Genomic DNA, 23,926 nt, shown 5'->3' with positions numbered 1-23,926 from the left:
ACCCTTGTGGAGGAATCTGACATGTGTAAATGTTGCTACTTATATTCCTAATTACTGAAAGCAAAACCACTTTGCTTGAGGCCCCAAGGCCCTATTTCACAGCACATATGCCATCACTACAATAACTAAGTCAAAAGGTGATGCAAGTAAGCCTTTGTAATATCAGCTGTAGACAGAAATTCCTAATAAGCATAAACCATCTCTTACAGGTTCCATTCTTTTCTGTTGTACCTGGGTCATCCTTCTAACTCTGCCCGGGAGCTGAAAATTACCAGGTTCTGTAAAATAATTAGCGAGTTTGCACTAGAGTATCGAACCACCAGAGAACGGGTACTACAGCAGAAGCAGAAACGAGCTGCCTATCGAGAGAGGAACAAGACAAGGGGCAAAATGATCACAGAGGTATGTTTATTTAAGAGGATTAACTTTCTATCTCCAGTATTACAATGGATTCTGCAAATTAATGCAGTTTTAATAAAGCTCAGCATTATTTGTAGGGCTAGGTTTTTCATCCATTGAACAGAAATTCTAGCACATGTCCGGCTTTTTTCTCCCCAGTTATTCAATGGGTCTTAGTTTGCCACTGGGATAAGACAGCTGGATTTGGTCATGTAAATGCTGGAAGATGGCATATGGAGTTCAGACAAATTCAATCTAAAAGCAACCAATCACTGTGCTAGAACAGATAGGTTTGATGCCTATTTGATGTTGGACTTCAGGCCTCATTTGTATCAGACTAGCAAGTCCCCCACCATTAACGTCCTGGGGAGTTCATCATTGACCCGAAACTCAACTGGACCAGCTGCATAAGTGCAGGTCAGAGGTTGGGTGTTCTGTGGTGAGTGGTTCACCTCCTAACTCCCCAAATTTTCTCTACCATCTACAAGGCACAAGCCAGGAGTGTGATGAAATACTCTTCTCTTGCCTGGTTGGGTGCAGCTAAAAACAACACTTAAGAAGCTCAACACCATACAGGACAAAGCAGCCAGTTTGATCAGCACCTCATCTGCCAGTTTAAACACTCACTCCCTCCACCACCACTACCATATTGTTGCTATAGTGTGTACTGTCTACAGGATACACTGCAGCTACTCACCAAGGCTTTTCTGACAGCATCTCCCAAATCTGTAACCTCCACTAGAAGAACAAGGGCAGAAAATGCACAGTAACACCACCACCTCCAAGTTCCCCTCCAAAACACAGTTAGTTCATCACAGCTGGATCAAAATCCTGGAACTCCCTATCTTTTTTTTATTTGTTTCATGGGTAATGGAACGGCGATATAGTTCAAAGTCAGGATGGTGTGTGGCTTGGAGGGGAACTTGCAGGTGGTGGTGTTTCCATGATTGGCTGCCCTTGTCCTTCTAGGTGGTAGAGGTCGCGGGTTTGGAAGGTACTTCACGGCACTCTGGGTATACCTACACCACAAGGACTGCAGGGTCTCAAAGGCAACTCGGGATAGCAATAAATGCTGCTCTTGACAGTGATACCCGCACCCTAAGAATGAATTTTTTTTTTTTAAATTGTGCCTTTGGGGGACTGGGAGCAGTGGTGGGTGAATCAAATTTGGTGCCTAATAGGATACATACAACAGAGTTTTGGAGGAGCTGATGTTTCTGGAAGGTGGAGAAAGGGAAGTTGGCAAGAAAGCATTGGTGTAATTAAGTTGACAAAGGCATCAATAAAGTTTTCTCAAACGTATGGGCTGAGGTAGAACAGAGGTGGGCAAAGTTCCAGAAGTAGACAAAAGATATTGGGAGCTTAGCTTGGGGATTGAATAGGCCAGCATAATTGCAAACAGGTTCAACCTGACATAATGTGCAAGGAGGGGGACTGATGGTAAGACTTTGGTCTTCCTAATACTTAGCCGGAGAAGTTACCAATACCCTCATGGAGCAGTCTGCTGGTGCTTTTGGGGAGGGTTTAAGCTAACTTGGTAGGGGGATGGGAAGCAGGATGTAGCATTATAAAGGAGAAACAAGGTGCACAAAGGATTGGGAGAGACAGATAGCACTAGAGCAAGAAATAGTAAGATATTAGGTTGGTTCAGACAAAGGGAGAATGCAACAAGGTCTAAATTAGGTTTACAGTGCACGTATGTAAATGCATGAAGTATGATAAATAAGGTTGGTGAGCTGCAGGTACAGAGAGCCACATGGGAATATGATGCTGTGGCAATAATGGAGAACTGGCACAAGAAAGGACAGGACTAGTTACTAAATATTCCAGGATACAGGGTGTTCAGGAAAGATAGGGAAGGAAAGAAAGGAGGAAGGGTGGCAGTATTGGCAGAATACTGAAGAGTATTCTGAAGAGAGGAGATGTCCTGGAGGGATCATAGGCAGAAATTGTTGGTTAGAGTTAAGAAACATTAGAGGTACCATAACACCATTGGGTGTATACTATAGGCCACTAACTGGTGGCAAAGATACAGAGGAGCAAATTTGTAGGGAAATTACAAAAAGATGCAAAAACTATAGAGTAGTGATAATGAGGGACTTTAGTTATCCTAATATAGACTGGGGTAGTAATTGTGTAAAGAACAGAGAGGGGGAAGAGTTATTATCTTGATCAGTATGTTTCCACTCCAACGAGGAAGGAGGCATTGCTGGATCTGGTACTGGGAAATGAAGTGGATCATGTGTCAGTCGGGTAATATTTAGTGGACAGTGATCATAGGATCATAAGATTTAGATTAGCTATGGAAAAAGACAAGGAACAATCTGGACTCAAAATTCTTAACTGAAGGAGGACCAATTTCAGTGGGTTGAGAACAGATCTGTCCCAAGTAAATTTAAATGGGAGATTGGCAAGCAAAACTGTAGCGGAAGGATGGGCTGCCTTTAAAGAGGAGATGGTTCAGCTACAGTTGAGGTACATTCCCATGAGGGGAAAGCTAAGGCAACCAAAGCCAGAGATCCCTGGATGGTGAAAGAAATAGAGAGTAAAATGAAGCAGAAAAAGCATGTGTATGACAGATATCAGGTTGATAATGTAAGTGAGAACTAGGCTGAATATAGAAACTTCAGAGAGGAAGTGAAAAAGAAAATAAGAGGGGGCAAAGACAGAGTATGAGAAGAGACTGGCAGCTAACATAAAAGGGAAACCAAAAGTCTTCTTTAGACATATAAATAGTAGAAGGATAGTAAGAGGAGAGGCAGGACCAATTAAGAACTGAAAAGGGGATCTATGCATGGAAAAGCTGAGATGCTAAATGAGTACAGTAAAAGTTTTGTTATCCAGCATGTGCTAGACCTGAGAGGTGCTGGATAATCAAAAATTCCAGTTAATCAAGAGTTGTACGCGGAAATCGGGGAGCAAAACGCATCTGACTACAGGGACCAAGAATCCCATTATAGTGAATGGGGAACCAGTTACTGAGGCAAGGTAGCATTTCCACCCACCTTAATTCCCATGAATTTTTGGTGGTTCAACCTGATAGATTGTGAAGTCTTCCAAGCAGCTTCCTGCTGTCTGACTAGGTTGGTTCTGGTACCATTGAATGCCCCTTGAGCTCTAATGTCAACAACCAACGCACGGGGAAGGTCAGCCTCAACATTGCAGATTCAAGAGATGGAAAGTCTCTGCCTTTCCTGTTGTCACTCAACCGAGCAGAGGTGAAGCCATGGGGCACTGGTACTGCCTGCCGCACCTTACCGAGCCCTATCACCTGCCGTTGTCTGCATGGAGATCGGGCCTTCCGTCCCAAAGTTATTGCCAGAGGATCGAAGGGTACCCATTGGGAAAGCCAATTTTTTATTTTCCCTTAATCCTTTGGGGTCGGTGCACCAATATACCTGTAATATACGTGAGAATGCACTAGGAAAAACTCGGCCCAGGAAAGCTGTAGGAGATTTTGGGAATTCCAGATCATAGTGCTTGCTGGTAGGTAAAATATCAGTTAACAACACTTTTACTGTACTTTGCATCTGTCTTTATCAAGGAAGAAGATGCTGCCAAAGTCATTGTGAAAGAGGAGGTAGTTGAGATACTGGATGAGCAAATATTGATAAAGAGACAGGTTGTCCTTAAATTTGATAAGTTAGCAGGACTGGATAGAATGCATGCGAGGATGCTGGAAATTGCAGAGTTACTGGCCATAATCTTCCAATCCTCCTCAGATACAGGGGTGGTGCCAGAGGACTGGAGAATTGCAAATGTTACACCCCTTCAAAAGAGGTTGTAAGGATAAACCCAGTAACTGGCTGGTGGGAAAGGTTTTAGAAACAATAATGTGGGACAAAATTAATGGTCACTTGGACAACTATGGATTAATTAAGGAAAGTCAACACAGATTTGTTAAAGCAAATTGTGTTTAACTAACTTGATTGAGTTTTTTCATAAGGTAACAGAGAGGCTTGATGAGGGAAATATGATTGCTGTGGTGTACATGGCCTTCAAAAAGCTGTTTGATCCATAATAGGCTTGCCAGCAAAGTTGAAGCCCTTGGCATAAAAGGCACAGTGGCAACATGGATATGAAGTTGGTTGAGTGACAAGAAACAGAGAGTAGTGGTGAATGGTGGTTGTTAGGACTGGAGGAAATTATATTCTGGGGTTCCCCAGGGATTGGTACTGGGACCACAGCTTTTCTTGATATATATTCATGACATTTACTTGGGTGTACTGGGCACAATTTCAAAATTTGCAGATGACACAAAACTTGGAAGTATTGTGAACTGTGAGGAGGATAGTGATAGACTTCAAGAGGACATAGACAGGCTGGTGAAATGGATGGACAGATGAAGTTTAATGCAGAGAAGTGTGAAGTGATTCATTTTGCTAGGACGAATGAGGAAAGGCAATATAAAATAAAGGGTACAATTTTAAAGGGGGTGCAGTAACAGCGGAACCTGGGGGTATATGTGCCGTAAATCATTGAAGGTGGCAGGGCAGGTTGAGAAAGCGGTCAAAAAGGCATATGGGATCCTGGGCTTTATAAATAGAGGCATAGAGTACAAAAGCAAGGAAGTTATGATGAACCTTTATAAAACACTGGTTTGGTCTCAACTGAGGTATTGTGTTCAGTTTTGGATACCACACTTTAGAAAGGACATGAAGGCTTCAGAAAGGATGCAGAAAAGATTTGCAAGAATGGTTCCAGAGATGAGGAGATCGAATCTTGGTTTTCAAAAGGGAATTGGATAAGCATCTGAAGAGAAAAAAATTGCGGGGCCACGGGGAAAGGGCAGGGGAGTGGGACTAGCTGAGTTGCTCTCACCGAGAACTGGCATGGCCATGATGGATAGAATGGCCTCCTTCTATGTAACCATACTACAATTCCATGATTCATCCAAAACCTGATGGCAGAGAAACAACCAGACAATACAGATGCAGTGAGACAGTCAAATGAGCAGCTATAGAGGTTGTGCTATATTTCTAAGGTATATATGGAAAATGACTCCGTGGGCTGAATTTAGTGCGGCCGTTTGGAATACGAGTGGAGGCATGGGGCGCCAGAGAATGGCATCGGATGCATCTGCCCAAAAACCCAAAGTTGTGACGTTGGTTCTGGATTTAGTCAGCGGCGGGAAAGCACCAAGGTGACCTCGCTGCCCTGACAAGACAGGAGTGTAATTTGAACTGTAGAACAGTTAGTTTGAATACATTAGCATGTAATTGTAAGTGATTCAATGGGGGGGTGGGGGGGCTTCGTATTAAGTGGCCCTCGTGTGTCTTCAGAATCCCAGCCATTGAAAGTTGGCGAGGCCTCAGTGCTGCGACGTGTAGGCAGTCTTGACCAGCACTGCATAGGGGAAGAGGGGAGAGCGAAGACCATTGTTGGCCTACAGTGCTGTGTGCCCTGCAAGAGTGAGCAGGGTTTCGGATGCTCTGCAAAGTGGGGGCTTGGTTTTGGGTGGCTCTTTTGGGTGGCCAAACTGTTGAGTGAGAGGGTTGGATGCCAATACTGCTGGGTGAGAGGGTCAACTATCAGCAAGGGTAGACACTGAGGCCCATCAGGGAGTCTGCTAAGAGAAGTAGCAAAGGGAAAGCTGCCAAGGACAGTGGTCTGGAAGCCTACAGATCACCTGGCATGGTTCCATACACCCTACCTTTTTAGACCCCCGTGGCGTGATGCAGCGTCTCCTTTGGAGGGAGGGCCAGGGTTCAGCTGTGCCTGCCTGTGAAGCTCCATGACGAGAGCAGCAGCAACCAGCCACACCAAGAAGGGCCCATCTACACCGGAATGTGTACTGAACTCGAGTCAGCTACCTCTAAATGTCCGAGCATCATTGTCAGCAAAGACTACGCCTCTCCAGGGAGGCCGTCACCGTCTTATATGCAGGACGAGTTACGACCTATGGGATTTGGTGCTCACCCTATGCCCGTGGCATTGAACATCACCATGGCACTTAACTTTTACGCATTTAGATCATTCCAAGGATCCACTGGGGCCATGTGTGGTACCTCTCAGGCATCAGTTCACCACTGCATCAAGGAGATGACCAATGCCCTTTCAAGTGGGCCTACAACTATGTGCGCTACCTAACAGTCAGGCCAAGAGGACCATCTGATTTGGGGCCATCGCTAGATTCCTTCAGGTTCAAGGTGTGATAGATTACACGTATGTGGCCATTAAGGCTCCATCGGAGCAGCCAGCCGCCTTCATCGACAGGCAGGTCTTCCAATCCATCAATGTTCAACTGGTCTGTGACCACTGAAAGCATTTTCTGAAGGTGTGTGCCCACTTCCTGGGAAGCAGCCATGATGCCAACATACTCTGGCAGTCCCTGGTGCCACAGCTTTTCAGGCCCTCCCACTTATCTTCAGGGCTGGATTCTCAGTGACAAAGGCTACCCGTTGAAGACATGGCTTCTGATGCCTGTGAAGAACCCTCGCAATGCAGCGAAGGAGAGGTACAACACTTGTCTCGGCTCCACCCAAGCGACCATCAGGCAGGCCATTGGGCTTCTGAAGATGAGATTCCGCTGCCTCAATCAATCCGGTGGAGCCCTGCAGTATGCCCCAGTGAGGGTTTTGTGTATCGTGGTGGTCTGCTGTGCTCTGCACAATCTAGAACTGCAGAGAGGCAAGCCCTTGCATGATGAGGACATGATTAGGTCAGGCACATTGAGCGATGGGCCAAGGAAGTAAGAGACAATCTCATACTTACCTGCTTTCAGCCACCATGATGGCCTCTCAGAGTAAAATCAATAAAGACTCACCTCAATACATGTAGTCTGTCACCTCCTTTCTGTTTGTCTTCCATGTGTAGTGCACAGCTGAACCACACACTATGGCCCATGGGAGATGCTAATCAAATGAGGGCTGTGTCCATATTGGCATTCAGTAAGGAGGAAGGGAGAAGTCAACAGCTCATAATTAAGGCATGATGGAATAATCATTTTCCACTATGGAAGTTAATTCAAAAGCAAAAGAACTTTATATGAGAAAACAAATGTCAAAAGTCAAACACCCGTGAAACCCCAAGTATCTCCAGGTAATTTTCTTTATACGTTTGCGAGTGCTTCTATGAGGAGTGAACCTATTGCTAGCAGCTTGGCTGGAGGCAGGCTGCTGATCAGACCACCACGATACGCGAAACCCTCGCAGGGGCATACTGCAGGGCTCCACCAGATCGATCGAGACACAGGAATCTCATCTTCAGCAGCCCAATGGCCTTTGATGACTTTGGCAGCTGTCCTCTGCTGCCTGAGGCCTGGAGGACCCCAGCTGCCTGGGGGTTTCCTGCATAGGTACACGACTCTCCTCTGGCATCGCGGCTACTGGCGCTGGGCTCACTGGCAGAGGGGCTAAGGAGCCAGTGTCCACTCTTGGACCACACTGAGGGGAGCCCCCAGATATGGAGGTCAGTCTCTCTTCCTCCTTTTCAAGGCTCACTTGAACCTCCCTGCTGACCAGAGAAGGATGAGGAACTGGAGAAGACTCCAGGCATCGCATCCTCCTCTTACCTTGCTACTGCTGCATCGAGCTCATGGTGTGCAGGTCTGCGCGCATTTATGGGATCCAGCTGTCCATGAGGGTTGCCAACCTCTTGATGGAGGAATCCATGTGCTCACATGCCTGAGACGAGGCAGTAGTCATGGCATGGATGGACTCCTCCATCGTCTGCTCATGGCTGAGCATTGCCTCTGGCACCTCCGCTAGATGTTGTTTAACCTCTCTCTGCAACTCCAGCATACCTTGTGCTGTCGACAGCAGAGGCTCATCATAGGCCTGGCCATCCACAGTCCTCTGACTGTCAGCGGCCTCGGCTATTTCAGCATCAACCAGTTGCTCTTGCGCGTGTGCGGTGCTCTCACCAGCATGTGACCCTGCTTCTATAGCCGAACGGAAACCCACCAAGATGAAAGTATCTGCACTGGTGGAAGATGCAGGAGAGCCATGGGACAGTGCATCCTCTGACTCTGGATTCTCTTTAGATGTGGAATTATGTCCCCCTTCTACTAGCATCTCCTGGAGAACCCCAACCTGCATGAGAGAAAACAAATGTGTGGGTTAGGATTAAGATCTCAACATGTCAGCCATGTGTGATGGGGGTCTCCAGAGGTGATATGTCTGTCGATTGAAGACAATCCTCACTCTCTTGTGCTGAGACTCCAGTCTCACCATCCACCATTGTGCAGCCACCCTGGGTCGCCGCTAGTTCAAGTGCTTCCTCCTCAGCCATGGAGAGAGGCCTGATGTCTGCGATGCCTCCGCCAGTCCTGGATGTCTCCCTGTTGTTATGGGCCCTCTTCTCATGCAAGTGGAAAGAGGGAGATAGTCATACTTGGCAGAGCGATCAACATGACAGTTCTGCTAGTGGCAGCCCCTCGTCCCCTATTGGGGTAACACATATAGTTCACACTCTTGTCTGCTCTCAGGGGAGTTAATGAGGGTGAGCTGTGAAAGATGGTGGCCTGTGGCCGAGATACAGCCATGCATCTGGCAGGATGTCATGACGCTTAACCCCCTTTGCCAGCATCTTTGTGGTGCCTCCCTCCTCATGTCCCACACCCTCCTATGTAGCCACCATGCAAAAAGGAGAGAAGGAGAACTCACCTTGGCAGAACGAAGGAGGTTGTTGGCCCCCTTGTGGCGCTTTACCCGTGTCCTGGGAGAGACCCCATTGCTGCTGACCACCTCTGCGATCTCCCTCCAGGCTTGATTGGTCAAGCAGGAGGACCTCTTCTTGCCATCAATGGGGAAGAGGACCTCCCGCCTTTCCCTTGCAGCCTGGAAGAGAATCTGAAGGGAGGCAGCGCTAAACTGTGGAGCTACATAGCATCTTCCTTCAGCCATGGTTGCTCCAGGTTCACGTACAGCTCCTTGTCTATCAGGCAGCAGAGGGCACTCAGGAAGGCACTATTTTACACCAGGCAGGAGTGAATGTAGGGCTGACAGGCCTTTAAATGGGCGGCACAGTGGCGCAGTGGTTAGCACCGCAGCCTCACAGCTCCAGTGACCCGGGTTCGATTCTGGATACTGCCTGTGCAGAGTTTGCAAGTTCTCCCTGTGTCTGCGTGGGTTTCCGCCGGGTGCTCCGGTTTCCTCCCACCTCCAAAAGACTTGCAGGTTGATAGGTAAATTAGCCATTATAAATTGCCCCTCGTGTAGGTAGGTGGTAGGAGAATGGTGGGGATGTGGTAGAAAATATGAGGGTAGTGTAGTGTTAGTATAACTGGGTGGTTGTTGGTCGGCACAGACTCGGTGGGCCGAAGGGCCTGTTTCAGTGCTGTAACTCTAAATGAAAATAAAATAAATATGGTGCCAGCACCTGTTCCGGCATCATCCGATGCTGTATTTGGCATCTCGCATCCACCCCCGCTGAGTGATTGGCTGAACCCTGTGCCTCCATTATAATAAAAGCAAAATACTGCGGATGCTGGAAACCTGAAACAAAAACAAGAAACGCTGGATTCACTCAGCAGGTCCGGCAGCATCTGCGGAAAGAGAAGCAGAGTCAACGCCTCGGGTCAGTGACCCTTCTTCGGAACTCAGTTCCGACTCAGAGTTCCGAAGAAGGGTCACTGACCCGAGGCGTTGACTCTGCTTCTCTTTCCGCAGATGCTGCCGGACCTGCTGAGTGAATCCAGCGTTTCTTGTTTTTGCCTCCATTATAATAATTGGCCACTCACCGCATGATTGCAATGGGCCAGCTGCAAACATGACAAGAGGGGACGGTGCCCACTTCCAGGTCCGCCACTGGGTCCCACGACGGGCTCACTAAATCCAGCAGGTAATGTCACAGGGACAGCATATAGATGAGGAAGATAAATAGAACTTTAAAGAAATAAACAGTTTTGTTTGATTGTTCCCTCTGTAAATGCAATTTCACTATGAGTGATTATTTAAGGTTTGATTCCTCTTCAACAGCTACATGCTACGTTTTGACTGGTCTAAATAAACAGCAGGGGAAATTAAGGGGCAGATTAGTCCAGACTCCTTTCACACTTTCTAGATAAAGTCTCCAGATTGGTGTTGACTTCATAGCTGCCCTTTCAGAAAATATTGAGTAACCTCACAGAGAGGATTTGGGCTTCTACCTGCAGTGAGAGCTGTAACACTCTTTATGCTCACCTGAGATAAACAATAACATTTTTCAAGAATAAATGGTCGGCCACCTTCTGGGAGAGACAGTGGCGTAGTGGTAATGTCACTGGACTAGTAATCCAGAGGCCCAGGTTAATGTCCTGGGAACATGGGTTCGAATCCCACTATGGCAGCTGGTGGAATTTAAATTCAATCTGGAATTGAAATTGTTGTAAAAACCCAACTGGTTCACTAATGTCCTTTAGGGAAGGAAATCTGCCTTCCTTATCGGTCTGGCCTATATGTGACTCCTGACCGTAAGCAATGTGATTGACTCTTAACTGCCCTCTGAAATGGCCCACCAAGCCACTTAGTTTTCAAGGGCAATCAGGGATGGGCAACAAATGCTGGCCTTGCCAGCGACGCCCACATCCCATAAAAGAATAAAAACAAACTTGAAAATTCTGTTGGTGAAATTGGTGCAAAATCGTACATTTATCTGAAACAAGATCCTTTTTCCATGAGTGATGGAGCTGGACTGAGGGTTATGTTCATTGGCTTGATGTGATGTGAACAGAGAAAGAAATGATATTCTATGTTGACATTTGTCCACTGAGGCAGGCCCGAAGTGTAATATCGGCTACAAAGCTTCCAGATAGTAGGTGTTTACCACGATTCCTGCACCCTGTTGATGAAATGATCAGTGCTATTTAAAAAAAAATTAATTGAAGTAGGAATGTATGGTCATTATATTGAAAATATAAGCACCATTAAAATTAATCCTTAAAAGTAGTTTTCAGAGTGGAAAATACATATCATGGCAAAAACAGTTATTGTTAGGCATCAATATATAAGCGGATGATGGAAATCTGAAATAAAGACAAAGTGGTGGAAATACTCAGCAGGTCTGGCAGCATCTTTGGAGCGAGAAACAGAGTTAACGTTTAAGGTCAATGATGAAAGGTTATTGCCCTTGAAAACAAAGTGGCATGATCTATGTTTTCCTCTCTCCACAGATGCTGCCAGTATTTCCAGCATTTTCTGTTTTTATTTGCTGTTAGGCACCACCACAGGGCTATCACTTGCAGAATTGATGTCCTGTTATCCTCAACCAGTTGGAATAAATTCTGCATTCCATACATTGAGAGATCAGTTTATTCACTTGGTTTCATTGCTTTTTGCTCTATGGTTGTTTAGGAATGGAAATTTTTCAGTAGCTGTAAACATCAACAATGTCCCTACCCCAAGTATTTGATTTCCTTTCTTATGAGTGACAGTAAAGACCCAGTGAAGAGACAATGTGGGTATTATTATTGAAAAGTTTTTAAGTGACTCCTGTATTATTTCTATCACCAGAGCCTTGTAGAAATTCTTCTAGCCCGGGATGTTTCAAGGCTAAGCCTTGAGGCACTGAACTGAAACATGCTGGAAGAATCTCTGCAAGGCGTTGCAGACTGGATGAAGGCAAAAGTCCGAGGGATCAAATGTATGTAATATAAATGCACACAATTTGGGATTTGGAATGTAAAACTGGTACAAATCATTTTGTAACAAGAAGTATGATATTTTTATCTAAAGTGTTTTAATGTTGATGCAATTTAGTTTGTATTGTAGCCCAGCTAGGTCAGAATGAAGAGATACCACACTGTTCATTGCTATCTATGCTTTAAATGGAAAAGTTTAGCATCAACAGTACCATTTGAGGAATCTTTACCATTTTGGAGAAGTCAATCTAGCTGTCAGTAACTGGAATTAATTGAACCACTGTAGTGGAAATGCTGACAAGTTCTCTGAAAGTTTTGTAATCTAACAGCAATTGAAAGAAATGAATGTGCAATGCGGGAGGCTGACCTATGCAAGTGTTCTGTTTCTAAGGGCTTTGGCCTCCTGGTCTGCATGAAGTCATCTTTTAGAGTCCCCAAGTACCACTGACATTCTGGATGTGCACTGGGGAGGTCTGCATAGTAGCTTGGCAATGCAGATCAAAGTGAGCTTCTAAGTGGTGAATTATGGGCTTGTATTTCCTCTCTTGAGGGCTTGAATATATATTCAAGAGGCCAGGGTTACCTTATCAGATTATAATGTCTTGGTAACTGAAAAGTCAGTGAAAGGCAAGTTAATGTCATAGGAATATGTAATAATTACAAATTCTGAGATTCTGGCATAGACTGCAATGTTGTGACTGGATTGCAAGCTATTTTTTTCTCCCAAGACGCCATCAAAACTGAACCTCTCGGTGCCAATTTTGGTTTAGGTATAGGATCACTGTAGTAAGTCTGAAATATTCCTTGGATAAACACCAAGAAGAAGCTGAGGGAACTGAGATGCAACAACTGGAAACCTAAGCAACATGATCTAGGTCCACCTATTATTTTGTAACATAAACATAAAAGATCAGAGAAAATTAGTTTCAGATTAGTGTCCACACTCAGTGCCAAGCCTTCCACAGAAATTAAGACTAATTTTGTGACTTAAACTAAGGATAAGGAAGTCACATAAATTACAATGCTATTACCTCCCAGTTGACTGCTTTGAGGGTATCGGTACGGCCATCTAATTGAAACAGTGGATGTGCAAATACTCATTTATTATGCTTATTTTTTAAACCTGCCTCAGCTAACAATTTTTCAGTGAAAAGTTTTTTGTTTTCCAAAATATGTTGAGCTAACACAGCTGCTAATATTAAAGACCGAAAAACTCTCATCATGATTAATTTCAGCCAGTGACAGCAAGACTATGGCAACCATTGCTACATCATTTAGAAGTTAAGTTATGCAAGCAGTGGTAACTGCTGAAAGCTGTCCCTGTGTGCTCTGGAGAGTAATGTAAGCAGCTTCATATATTGTGAGCTGGAAAATTATCGTTATTCCTGAGTCACAACCTCTGACTAGCCTTAAAGCAGTCCTTGTCTTCAATTGGTACCATCACATATATCTCCAATACTGAAACTGCCTCCAACAAACTGGAGTTTTCTTTTTCATGCTTTTCCCATGTAGCAACTCAGAAATGTTTGTAAATTCCATATTCTAACACATAAGTATTCCTTTCATTTCCAAGATTAATCTTCTAGTACCCCTCTAACTCTTCTGACTCAGGTACTAGAGAAAGATGGTCATTAGATAACTCCCTCTATTGCAGCCCTTCTAGGCTTCTCTATTGTATTCATACTATTGTGTTCATTGTTCTGAGCTTTCTTCACTTGATCATCCCAAGCTTCACACGTCATGTTCTACATCCTCTTCTTCTATCCTCACTGATGCAATCCAAGAACAGTAATTATTCTTTCCCAGAACCTGTAAATATTCATATCCTTACCTCCCTCAATCTTCCCTACCTCTACAGTTGACAGGCTTTTAAAAACCAAGCTCGGCATGGCCTAGACACTCCATTGTGACGTACCTCATTTTCTCCCTGACTCATTTCAATCTTGTTGGTGTCCTATATGATCAGACCTGATTTTCCAAACCAAACACCAACAGTAACTCATTCATTTTGAATGGTTTAACATTAACAATTGATTAGCCAGGCCTTTGATTTAGGTTTCTTAGTTTGCAAGATCTTTCTATCTACCATCCACAAAATAACTTCTCAGCTTAGAAAGCCTATTAGATTTATTAGCAACTGACCTGTTATACTAAAGGTGGAGTCGTGGTTTCTACTTTGCTAACAGGGAACAAAAAAGACTTCCAAATTTTTGTGGTATCCCAGAATTGGTTGGTTTTTTTTCTCTGAGTTGAGTGTACACTGTACTTGCTCATACACAAGCTTAGACACAATACTGTGCTGTGTCAAACTAGCTCAAAAATACTCCCTCGAACAACATTTCTCTCTGTACTTTTTTTGTAAGCATTAGCCATGCATTTACGTATACAAAAATTATAAAACGATTACAATAATTTCTCATTCTAGCCTATCATTCCATATCCAATTCTAGAATCCTAGAAAAATTATGGCACAGAAGGAGGCCACTCAGCCCATCGTGTCCGTGCTGGACGAAAAAAACTAGCCGCCCAATCTAATCCCACGTTCCAGCACTTGATCCATAGCTTGCCCGGTTACAGCACTTCAGGTGCATGTCCAGGTACCTTTTAAAAGAATTGAGGGTTTCTGCCTCCACCACCATTCCTGGCAGTGAATTCCAGACACCCATCACCCTGTGGGTGAAAAAGCTTTTCCTCATGCCCCCTCTGATCCTTCTACCGATCAATTTAAATCTGTGCCCCCTGGTAATTGACCTCTCCGCTCGTGGAAACAGGTCCTTCCTGTCTACTCTATCGAGGCCCCTCATAATTTTGGACACATCAATTAAGTCACCGCTCAGCCTCCTTTGTTCTAAGGAAAACAACCCTAGCCTGTCCAATCTTTCCTCATAACTGCAATTTTCAAGCCCTGGCAACATTCTTGTAAATTTCTGTACTCTGTCCAGAGCAATTATGTCCTTCCTGTAATGTGGTGAACAGAAGTGTATGCAATACTCCAACTGTGGCCTAACCAGCGTTTTATACAGTTCCAGCATTACATTCCTGCTTTTGAATTCTATACCTCGGCCAATAAAGGAAAGCATTCCATATGCCTTCTTCACCATTCTATCTACCTGTCTTGCCATCTTCAGGGAACTGTGGACATGCACTCCAAGGTCTCTCACTTCCTCTACCCCTCTCAATATCCTCCCATTTATTGTGTACTCACTTTGTTTGCCCTCCCCAAATGCATTACCTCACAGCTATCTGGATTGAATTCCATTTGCCACTTTTCCGCCCATTCAACCAAACCATTGATATCTTTCTAGAGTCTACGGCAATCCTCTTCACTATCAACTACAAGGCCAATTTTTGTGTCATCAGCAAATTTCCCAATCATGCCTCCCACATTTAAGTCCAAATCATTAATATATACCACAAACAGCAAGGGATCCAACACTCAGCCCTGTGGAATGCCACTGGAAACCACTTTCCATTCTCAAAAACATCCATCGACTACTCCCCTTTGCTTCCTATCACTGAACCAGTTTTGGATCCAACCTGCCACATTCCCCTGTGTCCCATGGGCTTTCACTTTACTGACCAGTCTGCCATGTGGGACCTTGTCAAATGCCTTATTAAAATCCATGTAGACCACTAATACTGCACTACCCTCATCATTCCTCCTTGTTACTTCCTCAAAAAACTTAATCAAGTTCGTAAGACATGACCTTCCCTTAACAAATCCATGCTGACTATCCCTGATTAATCCATGCCTGTCTAAGTGGCAGTTTATCCTGTCCTTCAGAATTGATTCTAATAATTTACCCACCACGGAGGTCAGACTGACCGGCCTATAATTATTTGGCCTATCCCTTGCACCCTTTTTAAGCAATGGTACAACGTTCGCAAACCTCCAATCGTCTGGTATCTCACCTCTATCTAGTGAGGATTTGAAGATGATCCTCAGCGCATCCATTATTTCCTCCCTGGCTTCCTTTCACAACCTGGGATGCAATCCATCCGGCCCTGGCGATTTATCAACTTTCAAGGATGTCAGACCCTCTAGTACTTCCTCTCTCATTATGCTTATTGTATCTAATATTCCACACTCCTCCTCTTTAACTACAGTGTCTGCATCAACCCTCTCCTTTGTGAAGACAGAGACATAAAACTCATTGAGAACCCAGCCCACATCTTCTGCATCCACACATAAGATCCCTTGTACATCTCTGATAGGTCCTTCCCTTTCCTTAGTTATCCTCTTGCTCTTAATGTACTGATAAAACATCTTCGGGTTTTCCTTGATTTTACCTGCCAATTTTTCATGTCCTCTCTTGGCTTTTCTAATATCCTTTTTTACTTCACCCCTGCACTTTCTATACTCCTCTAGGCTTTCTTAAGTATCAAATTTTTGTGATCGTCATAAGCTTTTTTTTTCTGCTTTAACTTACCCTGTAAGCTTCTAGTGCTGTTATATGTGAGAAGAATGTACAAAACACTTTATAAATCTGCAGGAACATTACAACACTGTGTAGCAAACCTCTTCAATTACAAGTACATAGTTGTTAACAAGTCTCATTCATTGTTTGCGGGGGGATTACAATCACGAGAACAATGTGGGCTACAAACCAAGGTGGATGTTTTACAAACTGAGGCGAGCAGTTAGAGAGACCAGCAATTTGGTCGTGTAATTCATTGTGTGCTTTTCCCTCCCAACTTGATGTGGAGCAAGTTAAAACCTTCTTTGGAGCTCTCATCTCATGGTCTGGTTGATCAACTCTCCCCAAACTCAACCCATCATCTGGCTCCGATGCATCTGCTTTTTCTCCCAGTTGTTTCTTCTTACTCTGTGCACTGTTACCCAACAGAACTCAATCAAAGAAATGATCATAACTTTTCAGCTGTCATGTGTGATTTGAATTAAGTTTGGCATTTGAACAATTTAAATTTTATACCAGAGAATATCAACAAGAACTACTGGGTCTTTAGTAAGTGTGTGGGTCAGGGTGACAGGCACAGGATTTGAACTTTCCTTGCTGCACTCAAGGGATTTCTGGCTCTAAAACTGAAGAATACATGCCCTGTCTGATTTCTTTTTTTAATTAGATACTAAATAGCAAAATGTCCGTCTCTGTTTCAACATTTGGCTCCAGGCTGGGTTACTCTGGTGAGGTCAGTGTGACCTAAAAGAAAGTGTTTGTTTGTTTGTTTTATAAGACTAAATGGCTGAGTTTAGTTCAGTGCAAGATTATTTTTGAATTACTCTTACCTTCTGATTTGCTTCAGTTATTTCAAATGCATTTGTCCACTGCACACTGACCCTTTGGTTAGTCGTATATCATGAATGCAAATATGTGGAAAACATTAGCCGTACAGCAAACATATTCAGTTCTTCCCAACAGAATGGATATATATAAGGGACTAAATGGGGTCGTGTCTTTCCAGTGGAAACGACATGTGCAAGAAGCACTCGTCAGAAAACGGCTACAACATTGTCGCACTGATTGACCAATGGTCTCCCATTCTGCGGGGGGTGCTGAGGTCACAATTCACCTCAATAGTTAATGGATTATTCCATTCTCCTTTTATTGACTACAACCATCCTGCAACTAGTAATAGTGCAGTCTGTCAGATTAAAAGAGCATCGTCATCCAAGTAAAATGGTGATGATGTCATTTTCCTGGAAATTTGTCAATGTTAAATGCAGAGTGACACAGTCTCATTACTGAACATCTTTGTTAAAAAAAAACAGGTTAGTGAATTAAAACATGATGTGTGGATGTTGGTTATGTGATGAGGGAAAAGCCCAGAGGCGATTAGGTTTCAATTTTCAGTGTTCACATAGGACTTGTAGATGAGGGAGACAATTTGGTCCATCGTGGCACATCCATCCAGAAAGGCCCTAACGTGTCTCTTTTGCATTATCCAATTGGCTTGCAAGAACTCAGTTTTTTACCAGCACAACTCCACCCATGTATTAATTACTCTGTGTGTGTGTATGTGTGTGTGTGTGTGTGTGTGTGAGAGAGAGAGGTGAATGTGAAGAAATTCCTGATATGTTAAATTTCCCTTTGTTAGTTTGAGCCTGTGTTCCCTAGTCCAACCCTTGCAGTTAAAGTAGTTTTCTCGTTTATCTTTTCCATACTGGTAAGTATCTTTAAAAAAAAACTCTCTAAGGTCACTGCTCAGTTGCCTCCTTTTAAGGCCAAAAAGCCCAGGGTTTTTTTTTTGGCACATGATCTGCCTTCTCTGTACTTTCTCCAAGACTCAATTGTTTCTCATATGACCTGGTGACCAGAACAGGATACCAGGAGTCTGACCAGAGTACTGCAGTTTGATCACAATCTCCTCTGACTTGTGGTCTACTGTTTTAGCTACATAGTTAAGCATTCTATGTTGCCTATGCCAGTTGCTGCTTTGCATTGGTTGAACATATTGAGTGTCAAGTGTTTTCCTCAAAAAGCACTGTAAAAGCATACTAAAACAGCAACAAAGAAGCATGTATGTTGGTATATTCATAATGTATGGTCCAAACGCAGAGTGACCTGTTTTATGTGAATCACCTATGAATGAAGGGGCAAGTAACCTTGCACATTGCATCCATTTAAGCCTATGGGGTCTCAAAGCCTAAATATTGATATTTTATATACATGTATAATATACATTTTAGCCATTAATCCATTGTAAATTTGGGTGACAGGAAGACAACAAAGCATTTTGGCCTCGATGAGCGGAAAGAAACCCATTTTATGTTGAAAGTCAGCAAGTTAACAGTCTAACTGAGGCATGTTTCTCTTTGCAAATTATTGCAGACAGCAAAATTCTCTACCGCAGCTGGTAGTACTGAGAGCAACCCAGCTCCTGAAACAACAGATCACCAGCTACAAGCAGATGAGGAGCATGAGAACATGAAAAATATTTTGACTGTACCAGAGCCACAGACTCGAAGGAGCAGAGGCAATAGATGTGAGCTCCGTTTCCACCTTTTCATTGGGAGGGGATCAGTCCATGCTGCTTTTGTTCAGTTTGTCTAGCCAGAGCATTTCAGCATTCTTCACATCTTGGTCTGTATAAATCCAACACAAATAGACTTATCAACTTACAGTGTGAATATAGGTGAAATTCTCCCCAGCTTTCCATCCTTTGGAAACATCCATCAAAATTTATTTCAGAATTTAGCACTGTTCTATTGCATCTTATTGGGTTCTTACAAGGAACAGTTTAAAATCCATTGGGATTGACAGCTGTAGAATTTAAGTTCCACACTATACAAGCAATTGTAGAATTTTCCTCAGACCTCAATTCTTGCCTTCCTCACCTAATAATACTGGTCCATGCTGAGATAACAATCCAAAGACAATGGTCACCCTCCAGTATCATGTGCAGTTGCTGCTTTTTTTTTTCATTTTCGAGTCAAGATAATGAGTATTAGCTGGCTATTTGATCATGGTGGGCATCATCGCCTAACTAGATCTTTCCCTCATCTGACATTCACAAACAAGTACTTTCATAACAGGGATGCTTGGACAGCGATCGGGGCAGGAACCTAGGCCGGCTTTTCTCTTTTCCATAGCACAGGGGCCCTGAGGCCAACGGTAACTCCTTACTGCCACCCTGGCTCAGATTTGCTAATTCTGAGCAGACTGAGCATGAAAAATAAAGCTACCTTATTTTCAGTCAACTCAATATTGAATAGTTGTCTTCCCAACTGAACCATTGTGGGGGGTGGGGGTTTCTCCCTGTAGAAGTTTTTGAACAGGATCTTTCCTAATCAATTTTTAGGAAAGATTACGAGCCAATTATTCTACAAAGGTTCGATTGCTAGATATATGGTAACCATCCTTTGACTGTATGAGGCAAAGAAAGGCTCAGGGTGTCTATCACATTGATAGTATTGCTTTTAAAATCCACAATCATTTAACACTAGTAGTCTTTATTTCTGATGATTATAGAGGGATGAGAATCTTGTTTTGGTGTTTATTGGATTCACTAGATTTGTGCAAACTTGTGCATACTTGCAACAAATACAAGATACAACTACTACAAACACCCAGATTAGCAGAAGTGTACTTTTGCCATCATGTTGGTCACAATATGCATTTCAAAAGTCTAGTACAGTAGCTGTTTTTAACATAACTGTTGTTTATTTTTTCCCTTTTGGTTCTTGCAGCTATTGGGAGGGTTAGTCCACCAAATCCTTCTGGCCCTAAAGATGAAGCAGCAAGTCCAGCTGATGATGCTACTGATGAAATCATGGACCGCCTGGTAAAATCCGTCACACAGAATCCCAATCAGAGGCCATCTACCCCCAAGGAACGCAAGAGATCAAGAGCGAACAGGAAATCTTGTGAGTATCTTTATCCTTAATGATTGGGGCTGGGGGGTGGAGCAGCTATGGAAGGAGTGATTATGTTTCCCCAAAACTTTGTAAGACTATGAAATTGAAGCAAATCTCCTTTTGTGCCATTGATTACTTATAGGATGAGACTGTTTTCATCAGAATCCTGACTATATAAGAACAGCCTCTTGTAATAATGGTAATACTTCCATGTAAGCATTCTTGAACCCATAAATTATTAAATTGTTTTTATTGAAATATCCCATATAGAAAAAATTAATGCAGGAGTTTTTTTTCTGTTATTTTAGACTGTCAGAACTTCTTCCACACTGATCTATCCAACCATAGCCACAGCATCTTCAGCAATGGCTTCTCTTCCTGCCCCTATTGGTATCACCATGTTTGGCTCGGTATCCACCTATGCCTGATTATATCTCTGTGCAATGCTTTGTAATATTTTTCTTTGTTAAAGGTGCTATATCATTGCAAGTTACACTATATAAATGTAAGTTGTTAAAAGAAAATCAGTTGCGGCAAAATATTGGCCTAGAGTTTTCAGTCAATGGTGAAGGGTTGGCACTCACTGCTGACCTTGAGAAAAGTTGCGCAGAAAGATTTAACTAACTCTAGAGTGTAGATTTCCTTTATTCCAATGTTGCTTTGAATTTGGCACCATTTATGAGGGTCTGTGGCAATCAGCAACAGGGCAGGCAGTCTGATCAACCAATCATATTGAATTCTCACAGACTCCAAAAAGTGGTTCCCAGATACAGAATCTTGTTCATGTTTGTTCTTTGGTTGTTATCACAGATGAATTTTTTCGTGAAAAACTTTAGATTTAAGATGTTTCAAAGTGTAGGAAAATTTGTAGTTTGATAACTGTAAGCTGACCATGTGTAATTGCATTAAATTACTGTGTTACTTGATTTTCCTTATATTAGTTACAAAGATGCCTCTCAATTTGCAGCAAAAGGAAGTGTCTCTTGAATTTTGTAGCTTTCAGCCTCTTTGTTGCATTCTCACTCACTCTCCTTTTGAACGGGTGAAATTCAGGTACAGACACTCAGTGCACTCATGCAACACTCCTCAGTGGGTGATTTTTAAACAGGTGTTAACCTGTGTGCAATATGTGCTGAATGTTCATACCTAAACTTTACTGTTTATTGAATATATCCCCTATTTTTCTCCTTTCAAGGTTGTTAATTTGCTCTGCTTGCAAGCAGCTCACTATTAAATATCTTGCTATCTACTGACATGGTGATCATTTTGCAGAAAACACAATTCAGGCAGAATATAGCATTGTTTTATTCATCTTCTCTCCCTTAAAGTGGAATATGTCCTTTCAACATCCATTTTTTCCCGATTCTGATTATGAATGGATAAAATTCCTTTCACTGACGCATGTGAACTGGTGTGATGTGCAATTCTCGGAATTGAACTGCTGGCTTACTGGTTGTGATATTGTACTGTCCAAGTTTCTGACCTAGTGGGGCATTTTGTAATGAAAAATGTACGTACACATTGCATTATTCATATTGCTATAATTCCTCAGGGCACACAAAAGTGTCACTCAGGATTATGAAAAGTACCATGGCATGCAGTGACTAGCTCACACCTTTGTCTAGCTTTTGGTGATAATATACGAGTGACCTTTTGCCAACCACCCCTCAGTTTTATGGGTGCAACACTCGCTGCTTTTATCACGCAAAAAATCAGTTGCATTGTAATGATACAATTTTCTTTGAAAGAAGCCTTGTTTAAAATGAGTGACATAATACTGACTGCTGGAGCAAGCCAATTCATTATCAGTTTGAAACTGCCAACCGAAATTGACATATTTAATGCAACTGCACCATTGTTACAAAGAAAGAAAGCCAACCATTGACCTTGAGCCTGTCATTAATAAGAAATTTCCTAATAGACCCAAGCAATTTACACACAACTGCAATTCCCTCAGAGAGCAGTATACATCAACTTGCATTGATATAACATCTTTAATGTAGTGAAATGTCTCAAGGTGCTTCACAGGAACATTATCAGACAGAATTTGACACTGAACCACATAAGGAGATCACAGGTGATCAAAGAGGTAGGTTTTATGAAGCATCTTAAAGAAGGAGAGAGAGGTAAAGAGGAAGCGAGGTTTAGGTAGGAAATTCCATAGCTTTAGGGCCTAGGTGACTGAAGGCACACAAGAGGCCAGAATTGGAGGAGTGCAGAGATGTCAGATGGTTGTAGGACTGGAGAGGTTTCAGAGATAGGGAGGGATGAGGCCACAGAAGGATTTGAAAACAAGGATGAGAATTTTAAAATTGAGGTGTTGCCAGACCAGCTGCCAATATAGGTCTGCAAGCACAGGGGCAATGGGCGAACAGGACTTGGCACAAGTTAGAATACGAGCAGCAGATGAGCTCAAGTTTATGACAGGTGCAAGAAGGGAGGCTGACCAGGAGGGTATTGTTAGATCTCGCCTTGGCTTTTCCAAAATGTTGGATGAGGGTTTCAGCAGCAGATGAACTGAGACAGGGACGGAGTTGGGCAATGCTACGGAGGTGGAAGAAGGTGATTTTGCTGATGGAGAATTTTTGGTGTCGGAAGCTCAGTTCGGGGTCAGTCAGGCTACCAAGGTTGTGAACGGTCTGGTTCAGCCTCTGACATCAGTCGAAGAGAGCGATGGTATATAGCAATAGAGTTTGTGATGGGGATCGAAGGCAATGACTTCGGTCTTTCTAGTATTTAAACGGTGAAAACTTCTGCCCATCCAATGCAGTGACCTTGAAGGACAGATCAGGTTATCAGCTAAACATCGTGACCAGATTACCCATGGACAATGCTGCAAGAGATCTTGCGGTGTAATTTAACAAAGCTGGTGTTCAATATTTCACTGAAATTTCACTGTGCCCAAACAGTTCAGTGGTGAGCTGTACCAATTTTAAGATTGTTTAATTAATCTAATGTACAATAATGATACACTAGTAATTTGATTTGCAAAATAATCATTCAGGAGAGCCCTGCCATTGGCGATTGTTAGTTTTCTTTTTCTTTGACTTTTTTTTCGTTGGGCCCAAATGAAATTTCAGATAAATTATTTTTACACTTGTTGCAACAATGAAAATGCAAGTCTTCCGGCAGTGCCCTTCATTTGCTCTCTGAATGTGATCTTACAATTTATACATTTTCTCTTAACTTTCAGCTGCTGTTGAAAAGACTATTGCCTCTGTTTTGTGGGCAGGGGAAGAACTTGAAGCTGTTTTCATTAGTATTTTCATTGTCAGTGTGGTACATGTTGCTAAACTTGTTGCATCAACAGTTCATGTTACATGATTGATTAAAAATCTTTTATTTAGAGGGGAGGGAGGTAAATGTAATCATTGCGCTAAGTGAAAAGTCAGTGATGGGGATTGGAACACTTTTTGTAGTTTATCACCACCACCCCTCCCCCCCCCCCCCCCCCCCACCCACCGACTCCACCCTCCCTACAAAGTGCCAGCATGCCAGGTTAGGTGTCAGCAGTGGTGCAGTGGGTAGCATTCTCACCCCTGAGTCAGAAGGTTCTGGGTTCAAGTTTCACTCCGGCGACTTGAGCACAAAATCAAGCCCGACACTCCAGTGTAATACTGAGGGAATGCTGCACTCTCGGAGATGCTGCC

General features: G+C 43.2%; 1 protein-coding gene across 5 annotated transcripts in view; it reads left to right on the top strand.

Moving 5' to 3' along the window:
- The window catches only part of fhod1 (formin homology 2 domain containing 1), a 386,223-nt gene that overhangs the window by 356,887 nt on the left and 5,410 nt on the right, over nt 1–23,926 (top strand). For all 5 annotated transcript variants that reach the window (XM_068049567.1, XM_068049568.1, XM_068049569.1 and 2 more), the window contains 3 exons: nt 210–402; nt 18,751–18,904; nt 20,109–20,285. In XM_068049567.1, the coding sequence (XP_067905668.1) occupies nt 210–402; nt 18,751–18,904; nt 20,109–20,285 (524 nt within the window). The remainder of the gene's footprint in view (nt 1–209; nt 403–18,750; nt 18,905–20,108; nt 20,286–23,926) is intronic.

Source organism: Heterodontus francisci, chromosome 17 (assembly GCF_036365525.1).
Source record: "Heterodontus francisci isolate sHetFra1 chromosome 17, sHetFra1.hap1, whole genome shotgun sequence".
NCBI classification, from domain to species: domain Eukaryota; kingdom Metazoa; phylum Chordata; class Chondrichthyes; order Heterodontiformes; family Heterodontidae; genus Heterodontus; species Heterodontus francisci.
Note: the sequence above shows the minus strand (reverse complement) of the source record. Positions and strands in the feature narration are given on the sequence as shown.